The 18,200-nt window shown below is 46.4% G+C and overlaps 1 protein-coding gene across 9 annotated transcripts in view; it reads right to left on the bottom strand.

The window, feature by feature from the left end:
- LOC139574358 (transcription factor COE3-like) overlaps window positions 1-18,200 on the bottom strand; it is a 102,026-nt gene that overhangs the window by 74,634 nt on the left and 9,192 nt on the right. For all 9 annotated transcript variants that reach the window (XM_071398853.1, XM_071398855.1, XM_071398858.1 and 6 more), the window contains exons 2-6: window positions 15,216-15,372; window positions 12,665-12,728; window positions 11,578-11,633; window positions 7,001-7,074; window positions 1,631-1,699 (exon numbers count right to left, since the gene is read on the bottom strand). In XM_071398853.1, the coding sequence (XP_071254954.1) occupies window positions 1,631-1,699; window positions 7,001-7,074; window positions 11,578-11,633; window positions 12,665-12,728; window positions 15,216-15,372 (420 nt within the window). The remainder of the gene's footprint in view (window positions 1-1,630; window positions 1,700-7,000; window positions 7,075-11,577; window positions 11,634-12,664; window positions 12,729-15,215; window positions 15,373-18,200) is intronic.

Below are 18,200 nucleotides of genomic sequence, written 5' to 3'. Positions count from 1 at the left end.
ATAGTCACATGCTGGCTATACAGGGAGTGTGTGTGCACTTGCATGCATTTGATTATGTGTGTGTGTGTTAGTGTATGTATGTGTGTGTGTGTGTGTGTGTGTGTGTGTGTGTGTGTGTGTGTGTGTGTGTGTGTGTGTGTGTGTGTGTGTGTGTGTGTGTGTGTGTGTGTGTGTGTGTGTGTGTGTGTGTGTGTGTGTGTGTGTGTGTGTGTTTGTGTGTGTGTGTGTGTGTGTGCTAGTGTTAGTGTTTATCAACGATGATCCTAGGAGAGGAGGTGAAAGAGCAGAGCAGAATCAGAGCTTGATTTACAGGGTCTGCAGATCCTTTGAAACAACAGAGGTGTATGTGTGCGTGTGTGTGCATGTGTGTGTGTGCGTGTGCGTGTGCGTGTGCGTGTGCGTGTGCTTGTGCGTGTGCGTGTGTGTGTGTGTGTGTGTGTGTGTGTGAGATAGAGAGTCTGCATGTGTGCATGTCTCTAAGGGGGGGGGGCATGAATTGCCAGCATTAACTGCTTTACAGTGGCGACTGATGGGGGTGATTTGCATCGCTGGTCACCAATAGCAACCCTCCACCCACCCTGCCACCCTGGCTAACTGATTTATCTGTTGTTTTAAGGAGCTTGAGACGGCGTCCCCATAAATCCTGTACTTCTTAATAGGGCACTAAAATGCAGTGATACAGGCCGTCCGCCACTAAATCAAGAGCCGGGCTTGTCGCTGGTAAACACTTCGGAATTGTTTGGGAGGCGTATAACGAGCGTAGCGATGTTGGGGTGACCACTGACACACACACACACTCTAGTTGATGGGACAGGACATTCCTGCAGATCTCTACCCTAGGATTGGCCTGTTGGGATTTCAGAGTGAATGGATATGTATTTGTGTGATGCATGTGTTTGTGTGTGGTGTGTAGTCCTGCATGTGTGTGTGTGGTATGTAGTCGTGCGTGTTAGTTTGTGTATGTTGAAAGTACCGTCGTTGTGAAGATATATGCTAGAGATATGACTAGAGGAAATAATATGTGATCTGACCCTGATTCCTGAAAACACAGCGTGACACGATCTCTGTGGCTTTGGACTGCAACACCTATCAAAGGCACCCCATGGCAACAAGAGGTGAGAAGACGTGTGTGTGTGTGTGTGTGTGTGTGTGTGTGTGTGTGTGTGTGTGTGTGTGTGTGTGTGTGTGTGTGTGTGTGTGTGTGTGTGTGTGTGTGTGTGTGTGTGTGTGTGTGTGTGTGTGTGTGTGTGTGTGTGTGTGTGTGTGTGTGTGTGTGTGTGTCTGTGTCTGTGTCTGTGTCTATGTGTCTATGTGTCTGTGTGTGTGTGCGTGTGCGTGTGCGTCTGTTTTGACTGTATGTGTGGGTCACTGGTTTCCGGGCTCCTAGCTCTCCTGTCCCTGGCCATTCTCCAAGCTCAGTCTAACGAGCCAACATGGATTTGGTAATGAGCTCTGTGCCCTCGGAGGCCAATACTGTCCTTTTGGAGGAGGTCACTATAACCCAGCCAGCCTGACAGGCCCAATGAAACAGACACAACCACGAAGACCTGGTCCTGCTTACCTGCTTGGGCCCACTGTCAAAGTTGTTCTACCGGTGAAAGACAGAAGGAGGGAAAAAAGGTGTCCTTACCTGTCAATGATGACCGGGTCAGAGGGCGTCTCATTGCGGTTTCCACAGCTCTTCTTGTCACAACAACGACTAGGAGAAAAAGAATGACACAAATGATTATCACACTCACGTTTACTAAAAACATTTACTGTCATTTGCTGCTATCATTTGTTGGACTGTCTCTGGTAACAGTGGGCATACCGCCAGCATGCTATGGAGTCAGGGAGGAACCATGTACAATCTGCTGAGTGTCAGGCACGTTGTCCTCCCCTTCTTCTCCTCCTCACCCCTCTGTCCCCCGAACCCCCGTCCCCCCACCTTGACCCACGATCCAGCTGGGCAGGGGTCCAGCCAAGGTCACTCTCATTGACTTGTTGACAGTTTGGACAGCGCCCAGTGATGGCCCAGCCGGCCCGGTGCTGAGCCATCTCCCTCTCTCTCCATCCCCTCCGCTCGTCCATCCTGCCCCCCGTGCCATCACCATGGCCACCCTGGTCTTTCCCAGGTCTGCTCCACTGCCTCTCTGCCCCTACACAACTGCTCATGTGGTGGCATGCCGTTTCAGAAGGGGGTCTGAATTCAGCCAAATGTGCTCTTCTGTGGTGGTTGGTCGCCATGCAATAGTGGACAATGACGCCTCGTGACCACCAGATGCATCAAACTCTTTGCGTTCTGATGGAAGTCTTTCATTTTCAATGGAGCAGTCCGCAACGCTACGTTGGGGGTGCCACACTAGGCCGCGTGCTTCAATATTTTCAACTTGTGCATTGCTTTACCGTGCGATGACTAGCTAGCTAGCTTTTAGCTGGATGAAAAGTGAAGCACATGTGCGTAACGTACGGAAAATGTGGGCCAAACAAAATGCATATGCATCTGGTGGATATTGGGTGTAGGGACTGTTTTCCCATTCATTCGGATTGAAGCTAGTGTAATTATATTTTGTGAACTGAAAGAGGGGCTTTCCGTTCACACAATGCTTTGTTGGTAGTGGTACTACTTTCTAGAAGTTTAGCAGTCCATTTAGTGATAATTACATTGGATTCAGTACATTTATTTCGATTCAATATATGCATTTTGTACATTTACGTTCAAAATCAGTTGTTTCATGTAGTGACTAAATTGAAATGGGAGTCCTGATTCTGCGGGTTGTTACAATAACTTAGGTCCCATTTTAAATATAAATGTGTTATTCTAAAGGTAATTGAAACAAACCCTCTTATTCTTAAAAATGAATCATATTGCATGACCTGCCGAGGACCAATTATGCCCACATACTCACCCCATGCTGTCATGAATCAAATTGCCATTTGACAAACAAGCTTCAAATCGAGCCACCGAATGCCAAATGAACCCAGTTTATAAATCATTTATCACATTGTTTGATCTGTAAGTAGAAGAAAAACAAACTGAGCACTGTTTTCTTGCCTGGTCTTTGTGTGTGTGACTGTTGCCATAGAGCGTGCCACAATAATTTATTCCCACAGCTACTTGGAACCATTAGCAAAGTTCCAGGAGACCAATTAGCATTGGAAACCCAATGGTGCTGCTGTGGTGACAACCTCCTCAAACTGAGAAAGAAGTGTTATAAACAAACTGGACCCCAGGAGCACTGCCGGGCCCCTCGGGGGACCTGGCGCCCTTCGCACACGAAAACAAACCTTGGCTGAGCGTCCACAATACCGCCTTAATGACGTTTCCCCCCGGGCCCGAGCAGGCTAACACCCCGGCTAGCTAATGACTGAGAACACAGGCCAGTGAGTCAGATGAGCCCCACAAGAAAACAACACTGGATATCCAGTCAGTGTTACTATGGTTTCTTCAGCTACAGCCGAGATATAGTACAGGATATCCAGTCAACGTTACAATGGTTTCTTCAGCTACAGCCGAGATATAGTACAGGATATCCAGTCAACGTTACAATGGTTTCTTCAGCTACAGCCGAGATATAGTACAGGATATCCAGTCTACGTTACAATGGTTTCTTCAGCTACAGCCGAGATATAGTACAGGATATCCAGTCAACGTTACTATGGTTTCTTCAGCTACAGCCGAGATATAGTACAGGATATCCAGTCAACGTTACTATGGTTTCTTCAGCTACAGCCGAGATATAGTACAGGATATCCAGTCAACGTTACTATGGTTTCTTCAGCTACAGCCGAGATATAGTACAGGATATCCAGTCAACGTTACAATGGTTTCTTCAGCTACAGCCGAGATATAGTACAGGATATCCAGTCAACGTTACTATGGTTTCTTCAGCTACAGCCGAGATATAGTACAGGATATCCAGTCAACGTTACTATGGTTTCTTCAGCTACAGCCGAGATATAGTACAGGATATCCAGTCAACGTTACAATGGTTTCTTCAGCTACAGTCGAGATATAGTACAGGATATCCAGTCAACGTTACCATGGTTTCTTCAGCTACAGCCGAGATATAGTACTCAAGACATGAGCCTGAGCATGAGCAGTGCTGGTCCAGTGAGTTCCACAGCACAAAAAAACAGATACTGTAGCCTACTTGACGATTTGTCAATATAGCAAAAAAAGGACCCACACCGAATCGACAATAAGAAGTGAGCCTGGCATGCCAGTTTTAGCCCCAGATGGGCACCATGCCTTGGTCAATAGCATCATTACCATTGGCTCTCCAGCCAGCCAGGCACACTTCAAATTATCCCCACAAGTGGAATCTACTTAAGCACCAAACCAGGTTGTCTCAGCATTTTTCGAAGCTGAACTATCAGAGTTTAGCTTTAAAAAACAAGAGAAGCCTTCAAAGGCTCCCTGAGGAACCTGAAGACGGGCATCAGAGGGAGGGGGAACAGAGCCAGTCTGTTGGATCACAGGCCTGTGATAAGACGCGAACACAGTGAATGGCTGTCAATGGAAGGCTGGTTTTCAAAGGGCAAGTGCTGTAATTGCCCAGCCCAAACATGAGGGCCGTGGCCAGACCTAATGATATGCGGTAGCCAGGCAGGCAGGCAGCCGGCTTGGCTGGGAGAGGACGCCCGTGGCAAGCCTTTCTCTCTCACACGGCGTGTCTTCTTCCAGCCTGGCACCGGGGCTGGTGCACAGAGCCCAGTCCATAGTACAGTCCTCCGATGACTGGCCCATGCCAACTGACTACCACACAGCCCCTTTTGGTGATTTTGGAAGAGCTGGTCTCAAATTAAAGAATGGGGAAAATGCTGTGTTGGTATCATGAGCCAATGCAAGTCACATTAAGTGGAATATAGTGACAATTAAATCCACTTACTAATCAACTACTGACATATTTAAAGGAAAGATTCACCTATTTTGAATGTCTCTGAGTGATGTTCTATCGATTCCCGGAGTCATTTCCTGTTTTCACGTGTATCTGAGCTATTGCCGTAGATGCAAAACTCGTCATACCCGCTGTATTTCTGCCTGCTTTACACAGGAAAACATGAAATGACCCAGGGAACCGATAGAACATCGCTCAAAGATGCACAAAAACTATATAACGTTCCTTTAAGTTCATATTTTTGTGTATGTCAAGCAGTGATATTTTGATGCTTAAATAAAGGCCTTTTAAAACACTGTAAATAAAGGGGCTATGCAAAGTTCAGTACAAGTTCTTCCATTTTGATCCTACAATCTATAACTTTGTCATGTCTATCTAATTAACAACTAACAAACTTGTTGAAAATCTTTTCAATTGTAAAACCTCTCAGGTGGTTCAGTGCTTTTAACTCTAAGATGAGAAAACTCCTCTGTCTTCAGAGAGTTCTAGAAAAAGGTACAAGCCTCCAAGCAGAACTAGCATGTGCCACCACCAGGGACCACATGGTCATGCCTGAGCAGGTCCCTACCAGCTGCTACAGTATACTTCCTCTGCAGGTTGAGTGTGTTACTTTATACAGCAGCGAGCCAGGTAGCAACACCAGGCGGGACTAGATAAAGACACCACAACCATCACGTCCCTGTCACCTGGGAGACAGAAGGGGAGATAGAGATAGATGAAGAAAGAGAGCGTGTCTCTCATCCCCTTCTCATTAGCCAATGGGAAGACGCCATTCATCAGGGGAATGATGGTTAATAATCGCACTCAATCACTTAATGACCGACTCCGAGTGGAACCGTCATTATGAAAATTAAGCCTCGTATCCGAGGGGGGATCTCCAAGGAAGAGACAATGGGTCCGTCTCTCAAAGAATTCCCCGCATCTTCGATATCAACCGTTTTCAACGGAATTTTAAAAAACAGTGAATGTCATTCCATGCCCTGTTTGAAATCAGCTTTGAAGCGCGAAACAAGATGCATGAGATAACCGTGAGATAGCCCTCAGATAAGACACAATATGGTTTCCCCAGCTAGGTCATAACATTAGTACGATAATGACTAAAAGCCTTCCTTATTAATTCAAAATAACAGACTGGGGGTTTCCATGGTGGGACCAATCAGCATTCTTCCAGCGCTGAAGAACTTTAATAGAACTTTCCCAGCTGAATGTTTCTTTGTTTCTGGACCTGTAAATATTTGTTTATTGATCCAACCAATCAAAAAGTGGCTTTTCACAGTGCTAGGAGAATGCTCTTGCGTCTTACCCCAGAAACTTCCAGATTCAGGCTTAGCATGAATTGATCTTGTTTACATAGCAAAATAATACATAGGCAACTGGGTTCCAACAGTGATGACTGAGTCAGTGCAAAAGGCAAAAAGCAGAGTCGACCTCAACCGCCTCCTCCTCCCTCTTCTTTTTAGTATACCCAGCTGAGGCTTCTTGTGGGCCAAGGCGTGAAGCTCCTCAACCCCCCAGCGTCCAGGGCGGCACACACACACACTTCCTGTATTGCATAATTAACACTCACTCCTACCAGGCTCCAACCAACCCCCCTACAGACCTGTTCCCAGCCAATCTCGATCAAAACACACACACACACACACACACACATAACCCCCCATTAACATGGGCCCCCATCCGGCAGACACACAGTGGGCAGATAAGTACTCAGCATGGTCTTCAATCCAAATATACTTATTTAATGAGGACAACTCATAGGGCTGTATAGTGAGATGCATATAGCACGAAAAGGTATACCTGGAGCCCAAAAATATAGAGGAATTAGGAAGCTCCTTCATGTATGCAATTCACTGATTTTGACAAATGGGACTTTAGACATATGGAAGTCAGCTAGACTAGTGGGCTGAGGTAACCTTGAGCCCTGTGATGATCACTTAAAGTGAAAGTTCACCCCAACATAAATGTTTGCCAGGAAATGGCCTGGAGTCAATAATATGTGTACGTAGATTCTGCTATATGAACCAGAAATATCTGTGGACCCTTGATTTTGGGGTGGCGTATCCCTTTAAATGCTGCATTTTCCCTTATTGGTTAGCAGTGGGTTATAGAGTGGCACTCACCTGCACATGATCTCGTGGGTGAGAAGGACGCGGCACATCTCTGGGTTTTTGTCCTGGCCCTCGTAGAGGATCGCCTGAGGAGAAGAAGAGAGCAGCAGGTATGTATGTTTGTTAAGCCTTATGGGAATCGTACAAGTCTTCTTTGGGTCACTGTACTCAAACTTGTGCTTGCCCTGTACAATTTCTGATCATAGCCCTGTAACGGTTCTGACTACATATTATTGGAAAGGCTTTGTGCATATGTTCGTTATCAGTGCTGCTAAATAACGACAATAGAAATGGATGACACTTTATTAGTGTAAGTCCCACTGTAACTACGAGGTAAATACCAGCTAAAACAGGACTGTAAAAAAAAAAGTGTTGCTCGACCCCGCCCTGTGCAACTGGGTCCTGGACTTTCTGACGGGCTGCCCCCAGGTGGTGAGGGTAGGAAACAACATCTCCACCCCGCTGATCCTCAACACTGGGGCCCCACAAGGGTGCGTTCTCAGCCCTCTCCTGTACTCCCTGTTCACCCATGACTGCGTGGCCATGCACACCTCCAACTCAATCATCAAGTTTGCAGACGACACTACAGTGGTAGGCTTGATTACCAACAACGACGAGACGGCCTACAGGGAGGAGGTGAGGGCCCTCGGTGTGTGGTGTCAGGAAAATAACCTCTCACTCAACGTCAACAAAACAAAGGAGATGATCGTGGACTTCAGGAAACAGCAGAGGGAGCAGCCCCTATCCACATCGACGGGACAGTAGTGGAGAAGGTGGAAATTTTAAGTTCCTCGGCATACACATCACGGACAAACTGAAATGGTCCACCCACACAGACAGCGTGGTGAAGAAGGCGCAGCAGCGCCTCTTCAACCTCAGGAGGCTGAAGAAATTCGGCATGTCACCAAAAACACTCACAAACTTTTACTGCTGCACAATCGAGAGCATCCTGTCGGGCTGTATCACCGCCTGGTACGGCAACTGCTCTGCCCACAACCCTAAGGCTCTTCAGAGGGTAGTGAGGTCTGCACAACGCATCACCGGGGGCAAACTACCTGCCCTCCAGGACACCTACACCACCCGATGTCACAGGAAGGCCAAAAAGATCATCAAGGACAACAACCACCCGAGCCACTGCCTGTTCACCCCGCTATCTTCCAGAAGGCGAGGTCAGTACAGGTGCATCAAAGCTGGGACCAAGAGACTGAAAAACAGCTTCTATCTCAAGGCCATCAGACTGTTAAACAGCCATCACTAACATTGAGTGCCTGCTGCCAACATACTGACTCAAATCTGTAGCCACTTTAATAATTAAAAATTGGATGTAATAAATGTATCACTAGCCACGTTAAACAATGCCACTTTATATCATGTTTACATACCCTACATTACTCATCTCATATGTACAGTATATACTGTACTCTATACATCTACTGCATCTTGCCTATGCCGTTCGGCCATCGCTCATCCATATATTGTTTTGTACATATTCTTATTCATTCCTTTACACTTGTGTGTATAAGGTAGTTGTTGTGAAATTGTTAGATTACTTGTTAGATATTACTGCATGGTCGGAACTAGAAGCACAAGCATTTCGCTACACTCGCATTAACATCTGCTAACCATGTGTATGTGACAGATCAAATTTGATTTGATTTGATTATTAATAGGAGGCTAGACTGGAGAGATGGAGGGGGCCGTTGACAGGGCAGCCCTCCTTTAGTGGAAGGCCACGTGCTGTAGAACGGCCCGGCCGGTCCTCCACCCGTCCACTCCCGCACCCCTCCCAGACAGATGGTCGTGCTAGGCCCCGTAAGAGACATGCCACCCCCTGGGCATCCTTCACTGGAGCTGTCATGTCGGCCCTGGATGACGAATGACCACTGAGAGGAGCTGCTCCCTCTTTCATTCTCTCTATACCTCTGCTGCCGGAGGGATGGAGGGATGGAGGGAGTGCTTTATCCCACTCCTTTCACTCACCCAATGACCTAACCCTACCTCGTCCACCTAGGTGGTCGGTTGCCCCCGACAAGCACGCACGCACGCACGCACACACACACACACACAAACACACACACACACACACATACACACAAACACACACATACACCCCAAGGGGACAATACTTTTAGGATAACGACCACTTCTGCATTATTGATTCCTCCCAGCCTCCCTTCCTCTATATTAAAATCGTCCAATTTCGCCAGAAGGGGTGGGGATTGCGATGGGGACGAGAGAATGGGAGTGGGAATGTGTGTGAGGAGGAGGGAGGAGAGAAGATGTGGGGGGTATCGGGTCGATATTTATACATCATAATTTCTGATTCAAGTAGCCGCTCCACCCCCTGGAGCTAGTCTAAGAGTTTTCATGGAGGTGTGTGAGTAATACCACCATGTCAAAAAAGGTCAAGACTCAAGATTCAGCTTTTTGGAGGATGACAGAGCAGATTGAGGGGGATATCAAACAGATATATTTGCCCAAACATTCACCATAAAAGTGAGATTATTTGTATTCCTATTGTGTGCCACATACTGCCTTCCAGGTAAATGCATTCCATACAGTATTACAGCTGAATTTGCCAATAGGAGTGTCTGAGAAGAGGCTTCTAACACACAACAGCCAATCAATAGACCCGGGCCCCCCATTGGCAGCTACAGGGCTGCCTGTCTGCAGGAGGACACACTACAGTATGCAAAGTCTGCATGTCTGTCTGTCCAAGTCTAGGCAGGAGGGAGGGATTTGAGTGGCGCACCCGTGCTAGAAATCTGCTCGTGTTGTTGTCAGGATTATTGTCTCCAGCGCGCCGTCGCTGTAGCACATTAAGGGCTATTGATTGGTTTCCGTGGCTGACGCTTTGTCGAGGACCTGGTTGCCGCATCGATCTGTGACAGCCTGACATGGCGACACAGGGAGGGCCTGGTGGGCTGGGGATAAGGAGGGCCTGGTGGGCTGGGGATATGGAGGGCCTGGTGGGCTGGGGATAGGGAGGGCCTGGTGGGCTGGGGATATGGAGGGCCTGGTGGGCTGGGGATAGGGAGGGCCTGGTGGGCTGGGGATAAGGAGGGCCTGGTGGGCTGGGGATAGGGATGACCTGGTGGGCTGGGGATAGGGAGGGCCTAGTGGGCTGGGGATAGGGAAGGCCTAGTGGGCTGGGGATAGGGAGGGCCTGGTGGGCTGGGGATAGGGAAGGCCTAGTGGGCTGGGGATAGGGAAGGCCTAGTGGGCTGGGGATAGGGAAGGCCTAGTGGGCTGGGGATAGGGAGGGCCTAGTGGGCTGGGGATAGGGAGGGCCTGGTGGGCTGGGGATAGGGAGGGCCTGGTGGGCTGGGGATAGGGAGGGCCTGGTGGGCTGGGGATAAGGAGGGCCTGGTGGGCTGGGGATAGGGAGGGCCTGGTGGGCTGGGGATAGGGAGGGCCTGGTGGGCTGGGGATAGGGAGGGCCTAGTGGGCTGGGGATAGGGAGGGCCTAGTGGGCTGGGGATAGGGAGGGTGGGTGGGCTGGGGATAGGGAAGGCCTAGTGGGCTGGGGATAGGGAGGGTGGGTGGGCTGGGGATAGGGAGGGCCTAGTGGGCTGGGGATAGGGAAGGCCTAGTGGGCTGGGGATAGGGAGGGTGGGTGGGATGGGGATAGGGAAGATCTGGTGGGTTGGGAATAGGGAGGGTGGGTGGGCTGGGGATAGGGAGGGCCTTGTGGGCTGGGGATAGGGAGGGCCTAGTGGGCTGGGGATAGGGAGGGTGGGTGGGCTGGGGATAGGGAGGGTGGGTGGGCTGGGGATAGGGAAGATCTGGTGGGTTGGGAATAGGGAGGGCCTGGTGGGCTGGGGATAGGGAGGGCCTAGTGGGCTGGGGATAGGGAGGGCCTAGTGGGCTGGGGATAGGGAGGGTGGGTGGGCTGGGGATAGGGAAGGCCTAGTGGGCTGGGGATAGGGAGGGTGGGTGGGCTGGGGATAGGGAGGGCCTAGTGGGCTGGAGATAGGGAAGGCCTAGTGGGCTGGGGATAGGGAGGGTGGGTGGGATGGGGATAGGGAAGATCTGGTGGGTTGGGAATAGGGAGGGTGGGTGGGCTGGGGATAGGGAGGGCCTTGTGGGCTGGGTATAGGGAGGGCCTAGTGGGCTGGGGATAGGGAGGGTGGGTGGGCTGGGGATAGGGAGGGTGGGTGGGCTGGGGATAGGGAAGATCTGGTGGGTTGGGAATAGGGAGTGTGGGTGGGTGGGTTGGCTGGGGATAGGGAGGGCCTTGTGGGCTGGGGATAGGGAGGGTGGGTGGGCTGGGGATAGGGAGGGTGGGTGGGCTGGGGATAGGGAGGGTGGGTGGGCTGGGGAGGAGTATACAGTACAGTGTGTGGTGGAGCCAGGTTGCTACATTGGTGTCAGCTGCCCCTATGTCTTCTAGTCTGACTGGTCAAGACTAGTTCTTTGCCACTGAGGTACAGTAAATTGATAGTACTTTAGCTTAGCAGGTAAAATGACTGAAGGTTGTCTGTGTTCATGGGTTCAAATCACAGGATGGATAGGTTGACTCATGTTACATTATGTACAAAATAGGTGGTCGGTTGCAGTATGATTTGCAGTGTAAGGAGAATGCTCACCACTTTGGTCATGGAGTCTATCAACCGTACAAACAGATCTTGTTCTGTCCTGATGCCTGCAAAACACAACACAAACATGTATTAGATGTCCTGCAATTACAATGTAATAATACATGACACCAATATGGTATATTGAAATGTTAAGATCCATTGACAAAATAACCATTTTAACGTCATCTTACTCTGTAAATCATTTGCATAGAAGTAGGCGTGTGGTTTAGCCAAATGAAATGTCTTGAGCAACAACAATATAAAAATCAGCCTAAAATGCTAATTCACTTCTTGCACAGAAAGAATAACATAAAATACTGATTTCGAATAATGTCTTCTAAATGAATTCTGTTATTATTTGTGTCCCCATAGTGTATTTTATGTTTTCTGTCGGGCTTGTCATGTAGACCAAGATTTTCTAACCCCCCTCAGCAAAAGTCTGTGCTCCTGAGTTTTTTATTATTTATTGCGTTCCCGGTTGCAACTGCCGAGCTCTTCTCGCTCCCGCTGCCTTTTTCCTCTAGGACAACAAGGAATTCTCATTCACAAACAAATTAAATATCAGCCATGATTGCTTGTCTTTTATTAGCTATGCAACAGAGTGTAAATATGACATAAACATGACAGGGGTATTCAAAAAGGATCATGGAAAATGGCTAGTTGCTTTGCTCTTTCTTGCCTGTAATTGTGTCAGGCTTCGGTGTTTTCTCACCGTTTCTGTGTGCTTTAAAAATATATACTACATATTTAGGTTACTGTTGAATTGTACTGAACACCAACCAGTTGAGTCTTCTGTCTCCTCTCACGATGTGGTCTCAAAACAAAATCCATGCCAACCGGTCTAAGCAGTGCGCTTTCAATGAGCACAGATCAGTGTTAAAATTTCAAGTCTTTCCCCCGATGACCAAAACAGACTTTAGGATTTGGTGGTCGTCAAATACTATTCCAGATGTGATAAGGATTATCACTTATGTTAGTGTTGTCTTTTTTATTTAATGTTGTTTTTCCTGGAAGTGATTAAACGAATCTGTCCACAGAGAGTAGTGAGAAGAGAGAGAACTCTGCAATATGTTTGGAGGGATTATCATGGTTTTACCGTTACTGTAAAGAAGCTGTAGTCTGTAATGGATGCCGTTGTTGGTCTTCTCTCCATTGTACTCCTGAAAGAGTCAAAGACAAGCACAGAAAATTATCAAAATGTCTCTCAGCTTTTGAGGTGACACCTCGAACCAAAGGCAACTCACTGCAACCCACTGCTGTTTTGTACGTAATCCAATATCTCAAAACAAAATTAACAAACTGAAAAAAAGGAACTATGCCTTCCTAATCTACGCTCATCTGCCTCAATCTACTCTATCACTGAAAATGTCCAACGAGACCAACATCCCAGTCCTAATCCAAGCAGATGTTGAGCCACAAGTCCTAATCTTGATCCCAACTCCTATGTCACGGGGACTTCCCAGACTAATACTGCATCCACAAGTAGAGATCATCTGAAGAGGAAACTTAAATCCCATAAGAGGCCAATGAACCAACCAGCATTGTTATTTGCTGTTATAACACTGTTATTACCTTGAGGTTTCATTTTAGGTCAAATGAATTTGCAATTAGAAGGTTGTTAGTTAAGGTAAATCACAGTGCCCGTGTGTCCACAATAATATGTCACTCTAATAATGGTATGCAACTGAAAACATATTAATTAATGTGAACCTTTGTGATATCTACTAGATTTTTATAATCAGGAAGACAATTCTGGGGATTAATGTCTTTAAAAACACAATATTATTCCCATGAACCCTGAGGATAATCCACACCATTCTCTGATTGAGTTATACTTCTGAAGTTGCTAAACCCTTGCTATTTTAGAGTACTTGGCTAGGCCCAAATTCCCACCGCAGGGCCATAGTGAGATACAACATGGAATCTTAATCTTTCCTCCAACTCCCCTTGCTGACACGCACACAACAAACCAGCTGCCTAACTGTTGTATCGTCCAGCCAGGAATAAATCAAACAGCAACGACAAAAGGGCAAACTTACGTAGGAACTAAAACAACACTGTGGCTGAGGGAAAAACAACACTGTTACCACAACGATACAGAGAGATGCCGTAAGAGAGAGGAGACATTGCCTAGGTGACAGTGGCCTGTTAGCTTTGGTCGCCACGGTCACCGATGACCTCTGCTTCCAGGTGGGCCAAGTCACTCTCACTGATCTTGTGTCACCTCTTCAACAGGCAGGCACCAGGAGAGAGGCCACATCCGCTCCCCTCTGTCTCTCTCTCCCACTCTCTCTTCCTCTCTGTATCCCTCTCTCCCTCTCTCTTTCTCTCTGTATTTCTCTCCTTCCCCTTCGCTGAGCGGTGCCAAATGTGCCGTGGAGTCTTGGCTGGGGCCCAGGGGCGGGCTGGAGGTCAAGGCAGAGGTGAATGGGCAGGGAGGACGGGAGGAGTGACCATGCCAGCTGGCCGCCGTCCCTCCTGACCGTGGGCGGAGCTGTTCTCTGTAACCTTTTACTGAGAACAACCCCCCGGCAGCACGACAGAACAGCCCAGGCGGCAGGTAGAGAAGTGGGTTACCATTACCACTGAGAGCACAGGTACAGCTGAACAATACAATAGAACACAGACAGATAGGTAGCCATACACTCATAGAAAAGAGTCTGTAGACAACAAAGGAATGTACAAGAAATGACATTTCAAATGACTGCTTAAAATGAATACAAAGGGTTTTCAAATATGCCGTTCATAAGAGGATCATCATATTTTCTCTTTATCTTGTATTGTTTAAATAAAATGTGATTTAAAAAAATAGATGTAACCTCATCATCAAAATTCCTTAAATAAAAATAGTACCTTTAATGTCTGATTTAAAACTGAATCAAAACTGCTTTCATTCAAGCTTTTCTGCCTTCTGCTCATCACTGCCCCCCAACAGGTTCTTTGGAAACTGCAAGTGCTTCTATATCTGAATGATTTCTATGCACAACCACCTCTCTGGATGTCTAGATTACAATCTTTCCATGTTTCAGTTATTTCCAAGTTTTAGTTTTTGTAAGAAATCTCAAAAGCTTTTCTCATGAATGTACTTTCTCAAAATACTTTGAATTAGTATTGAATGACTTACAAAAAATACTTACAATATGGAACTCAGTTAAATAAAAACATACAACATCTTTATTTATGAGGTGGACATAATCAGTATATGTTGTACATAAAGTATATTATCTTACATTTTATTTGTAAAATTCTTACATTTTTTTTGTAAAATTAAGTTGATGAAATTCTAATAAATTGAAATCAATATAATCAAATGAGTGTATATATAATATAATATAATTCTGTTCAATAATATCATAATGCAAAGATATAGAATTCATACAAATGTAAATCACTAAAGAAATGCATTACATTACATTGCAGCGTATATAATAAATCAATTAACAATATAAGGAAAGAATATTGATCTTGACTTGATATGAAGAAAAATGAATGTGTCCACAGTTTGTGTGCTACACGTTCCATGTTTCAGAGCATCACTGTGCTATAGCGCTGATCCCAGCGCCAGTGCCACCCTTTTATCCCCAATGCCAGCTATACCTGGCACACACGCCCTCCTCCCCATTCCCCTTTGTGTGTGTTGGTCTTACTTTGTCTTTCTCCACAAAGTCTATGTAGGAGGTCCTCTCGATCTCCACGGGCTGGCCCTGTCGGTCGTACAGCGCCAACACAAAGTGGAAGAAGTTGGATTTGCGCAGGTTCGAGGGGGGCTGTTTTTCATAGTGAGCCCGGGCCAGACCTACACCGCTATAGATAGTAGAACGACAGAGAGGGGGATAGGGGGAGAGAAAATGGGAGCGAGAGGAGGGTGACATTTGGTTAGTACTGTGGAGACGAGGGCCACCATAGCAATTCTAAACACAGCAGGCTCTATTCAATCACAAGCTGTTTCTGTGGGTAAAACAAATGCTGTTTACTGTGTGAAACAAAAAGAAAATTGCACGTGTAGTATTCCAATAATTCAAATATGCTGCCTTGCGAAGAAGAAACCCTGGAGTAGCTGTGATTGAATAGGGCCCAGAGTCCTGATAATTATTACTATACAGTCATCGCTTTCATTTAAAGAAACCTACACTTTGAGGTGCTTCAAAACATTTGAATTGTTCTGACAAGAATCAATCTTCATCAGGTCAACACCTACTACATCAATACCAACTACCCCCAAAAAACCAACATCTCTCGAAACAAAATGCATTATACTACAACACAAATGAGGAAAAGAAGGAGAGAGCAGTGGAGTCGTGAGAGAGAGAGAGCGTGATAAATGAAAGGCACTTGGCCCTATGTTCACGTTCGCTGTGTGTGCCACGCGTTCCTTTGTGTTATTTGTCTCCTCGACCACCTCAACAATGTGATTTTTGGCTGGGTAGCGGGGACCCCAGAAGGCAGCGTCTGCCTCTGTTCGTGCCAAGCGCTGTGGGGCACCATTCGACTTGGCAAACGCGCCACTCCAGTTTTCCCTGACCTGTCAGTCAAACTCACTCCACTTTGCCCTGCCTCCCCTGGGCCTGAAAAGTAAAAGACCTCCACACACTAGGCGTACGCAGACACACACACACTCAACCCTTTTCACGATTGTTTTAGAGAGGGAGGATGTCTGCTAACACGTAACCCATACACTGCTAACCAGGGTTGGAGTTCATTTAGATTAAAAGTGAAATGTTGAAGTTAATGCCAATTCAAAGGTGACATGGTGTCGAACAGATGATGAATTAGAATTGAAAAGGTTTCACAGCTTTGGATAGGAATTTAAATTGAAGGTTTATGACAATCTGAATTTAATTCCATTGGTTTTGGAGAGAGAGGGAAATGATATCTAGAAGAAGCTGAAATGGTGATGTTGCTACACACAATGCTTCTTGACCTGTCACTAATAATGGCAGATTGTAGTGACAGAATAGAGCCATTTGAGATGCCCAAAGACACAAACATTGATATCCACTCACAACAACAAAAATGTGTTGACACTACACAGACAGAAACATACAAAATAAACCAAAACCGGAAACAAGCATTAACATATGTACTGGTGAAATAATGGTGCTGAATCATGTCTTCATGTGAAGAAAATAAATGACAGGAAAGATTGCAGTGTGTCAACCCAGTGAAATGGACTGATTTACTTTACAGGTACCTTGTGCATTTCCACATGTGCTCTAAAAGACTGTGCATAACTGCTCTACGCCATGGAGGGAAAGCTACTCTTTGAGTAAGATACCTCATGCATCTCTGCGCATCTCATAGCTTCAAAATAAACCAATTTTTTGATCATAAAATCGATTCCTCATTCAGGAAAATGTTCAAGGATACATGAGCGTAATTGCTTTTTAAACGCAAGGACAGATCCAAACATATAAACAAACGCTTGCAGACGGCTATAGGGGCTCTATTGTTAAATCAATGAAACATTGAAATATTATAATGCTTTGGTACCAATCTCTGTTCACCTCGGTGGCTGATATTTCATTTATCTACACTAACTCAACAAATAACCATGCTCAATAAGAGATTCCAAACACAAAGCAGTTATGTAAAAATATTTATTCATGTGCTGCATTTGTCTTGGGGGGCGGAGAGATTGTTTTTGGAAAGCTGCCTGGTTGCTTTCTCTCTGCGCTCATGGATATATTCCCCAGATGCTAGATTAATACAGGCGTGACCTTTCTGCACCCCTATTACCAATGCTTAATGCCTCATTTGTAACCCAGTTTGTTGAAAGCTAATTCCTGGACTCTGAGTTCTGAAAACGCAAAGACAGAAGGTTGCACAAGGGAGGATGGAGTTTTACATTGGGGGGGAGATGTGAGATAAAGAGAGAGAGAGAAAGCAAGAGAGAGAGAGCGAGAGAGCGAGAGAGCGAGGCTAGCTAGGGCCAATCTGAAATCATGGTTTCTGTGCTACTAAATATTAACTGTGTGACCGATGGGCCCTTTTTCCTCTCTAGCATACCCTCCTTACAAAACCTAAAAAAACGTATATTTTTTGTGTTTCCCAAGCCTAAAAATTTAACAAAAAAGGGGGAAATCCCATGATTTTTTAAACTGAATTATCTGACACAAACATTTGGTGACCGTACTACTGACTGTACTACTGCCATGGCCTACATAGTAATCCTAATGTAAACAACCACAACAGTATACTTACCTACCTATAACAATGAAAACAAGACTTGAGCCATATCACTTCCCACAATATCAGTTCCCACCTCCAACTACATGTATAAACCCCCCTTCGACACCATTACCCCAGTTCCGAAGCTACGCCAGAACATTGGGGATACGTTGAGAACTCCAGCCACAGCGGTTGTGCCAGAGCCAGTCTCAGCACATTCAGATCTCTCCGCACTCCATCGACACAGAAAGCTTGTTAGCGTTATTATTTCAATTATGCTAATTACAGCCGCATCCATTTATGCTTGGCCGCGGCGGCCTGTAGTGCACGGCAGTGGCACTCAATATAATAAAAAGAGTATTGATGGCACACAGGTTTCTACTACGGAGGCTGGGTTTAAATCAGAGGCCAACAGACAGACCGACAACAAATACAGCTAACAGCTCTTCTGACGGAGCTCCACT

The sequence above is a fragment of the Salvelinus alpinus genome, chromosome 4, assembly GCF_045679555.1.
Source record: "Salvelinus alpinus chromosome 4, SLU_Salpinus.1, whole genome shotgun sequence".
NCBI lineage: Eukaryota > Metazoa > Chordata > Actinopteri > Salmoniformes > Salmonidae > Salvelinus > Salvelinus alpinus.
Note: the sequence above shows the minus strand (reverse complement) of the source record. Positions and strands in the feature narration are given on the sequence as shown.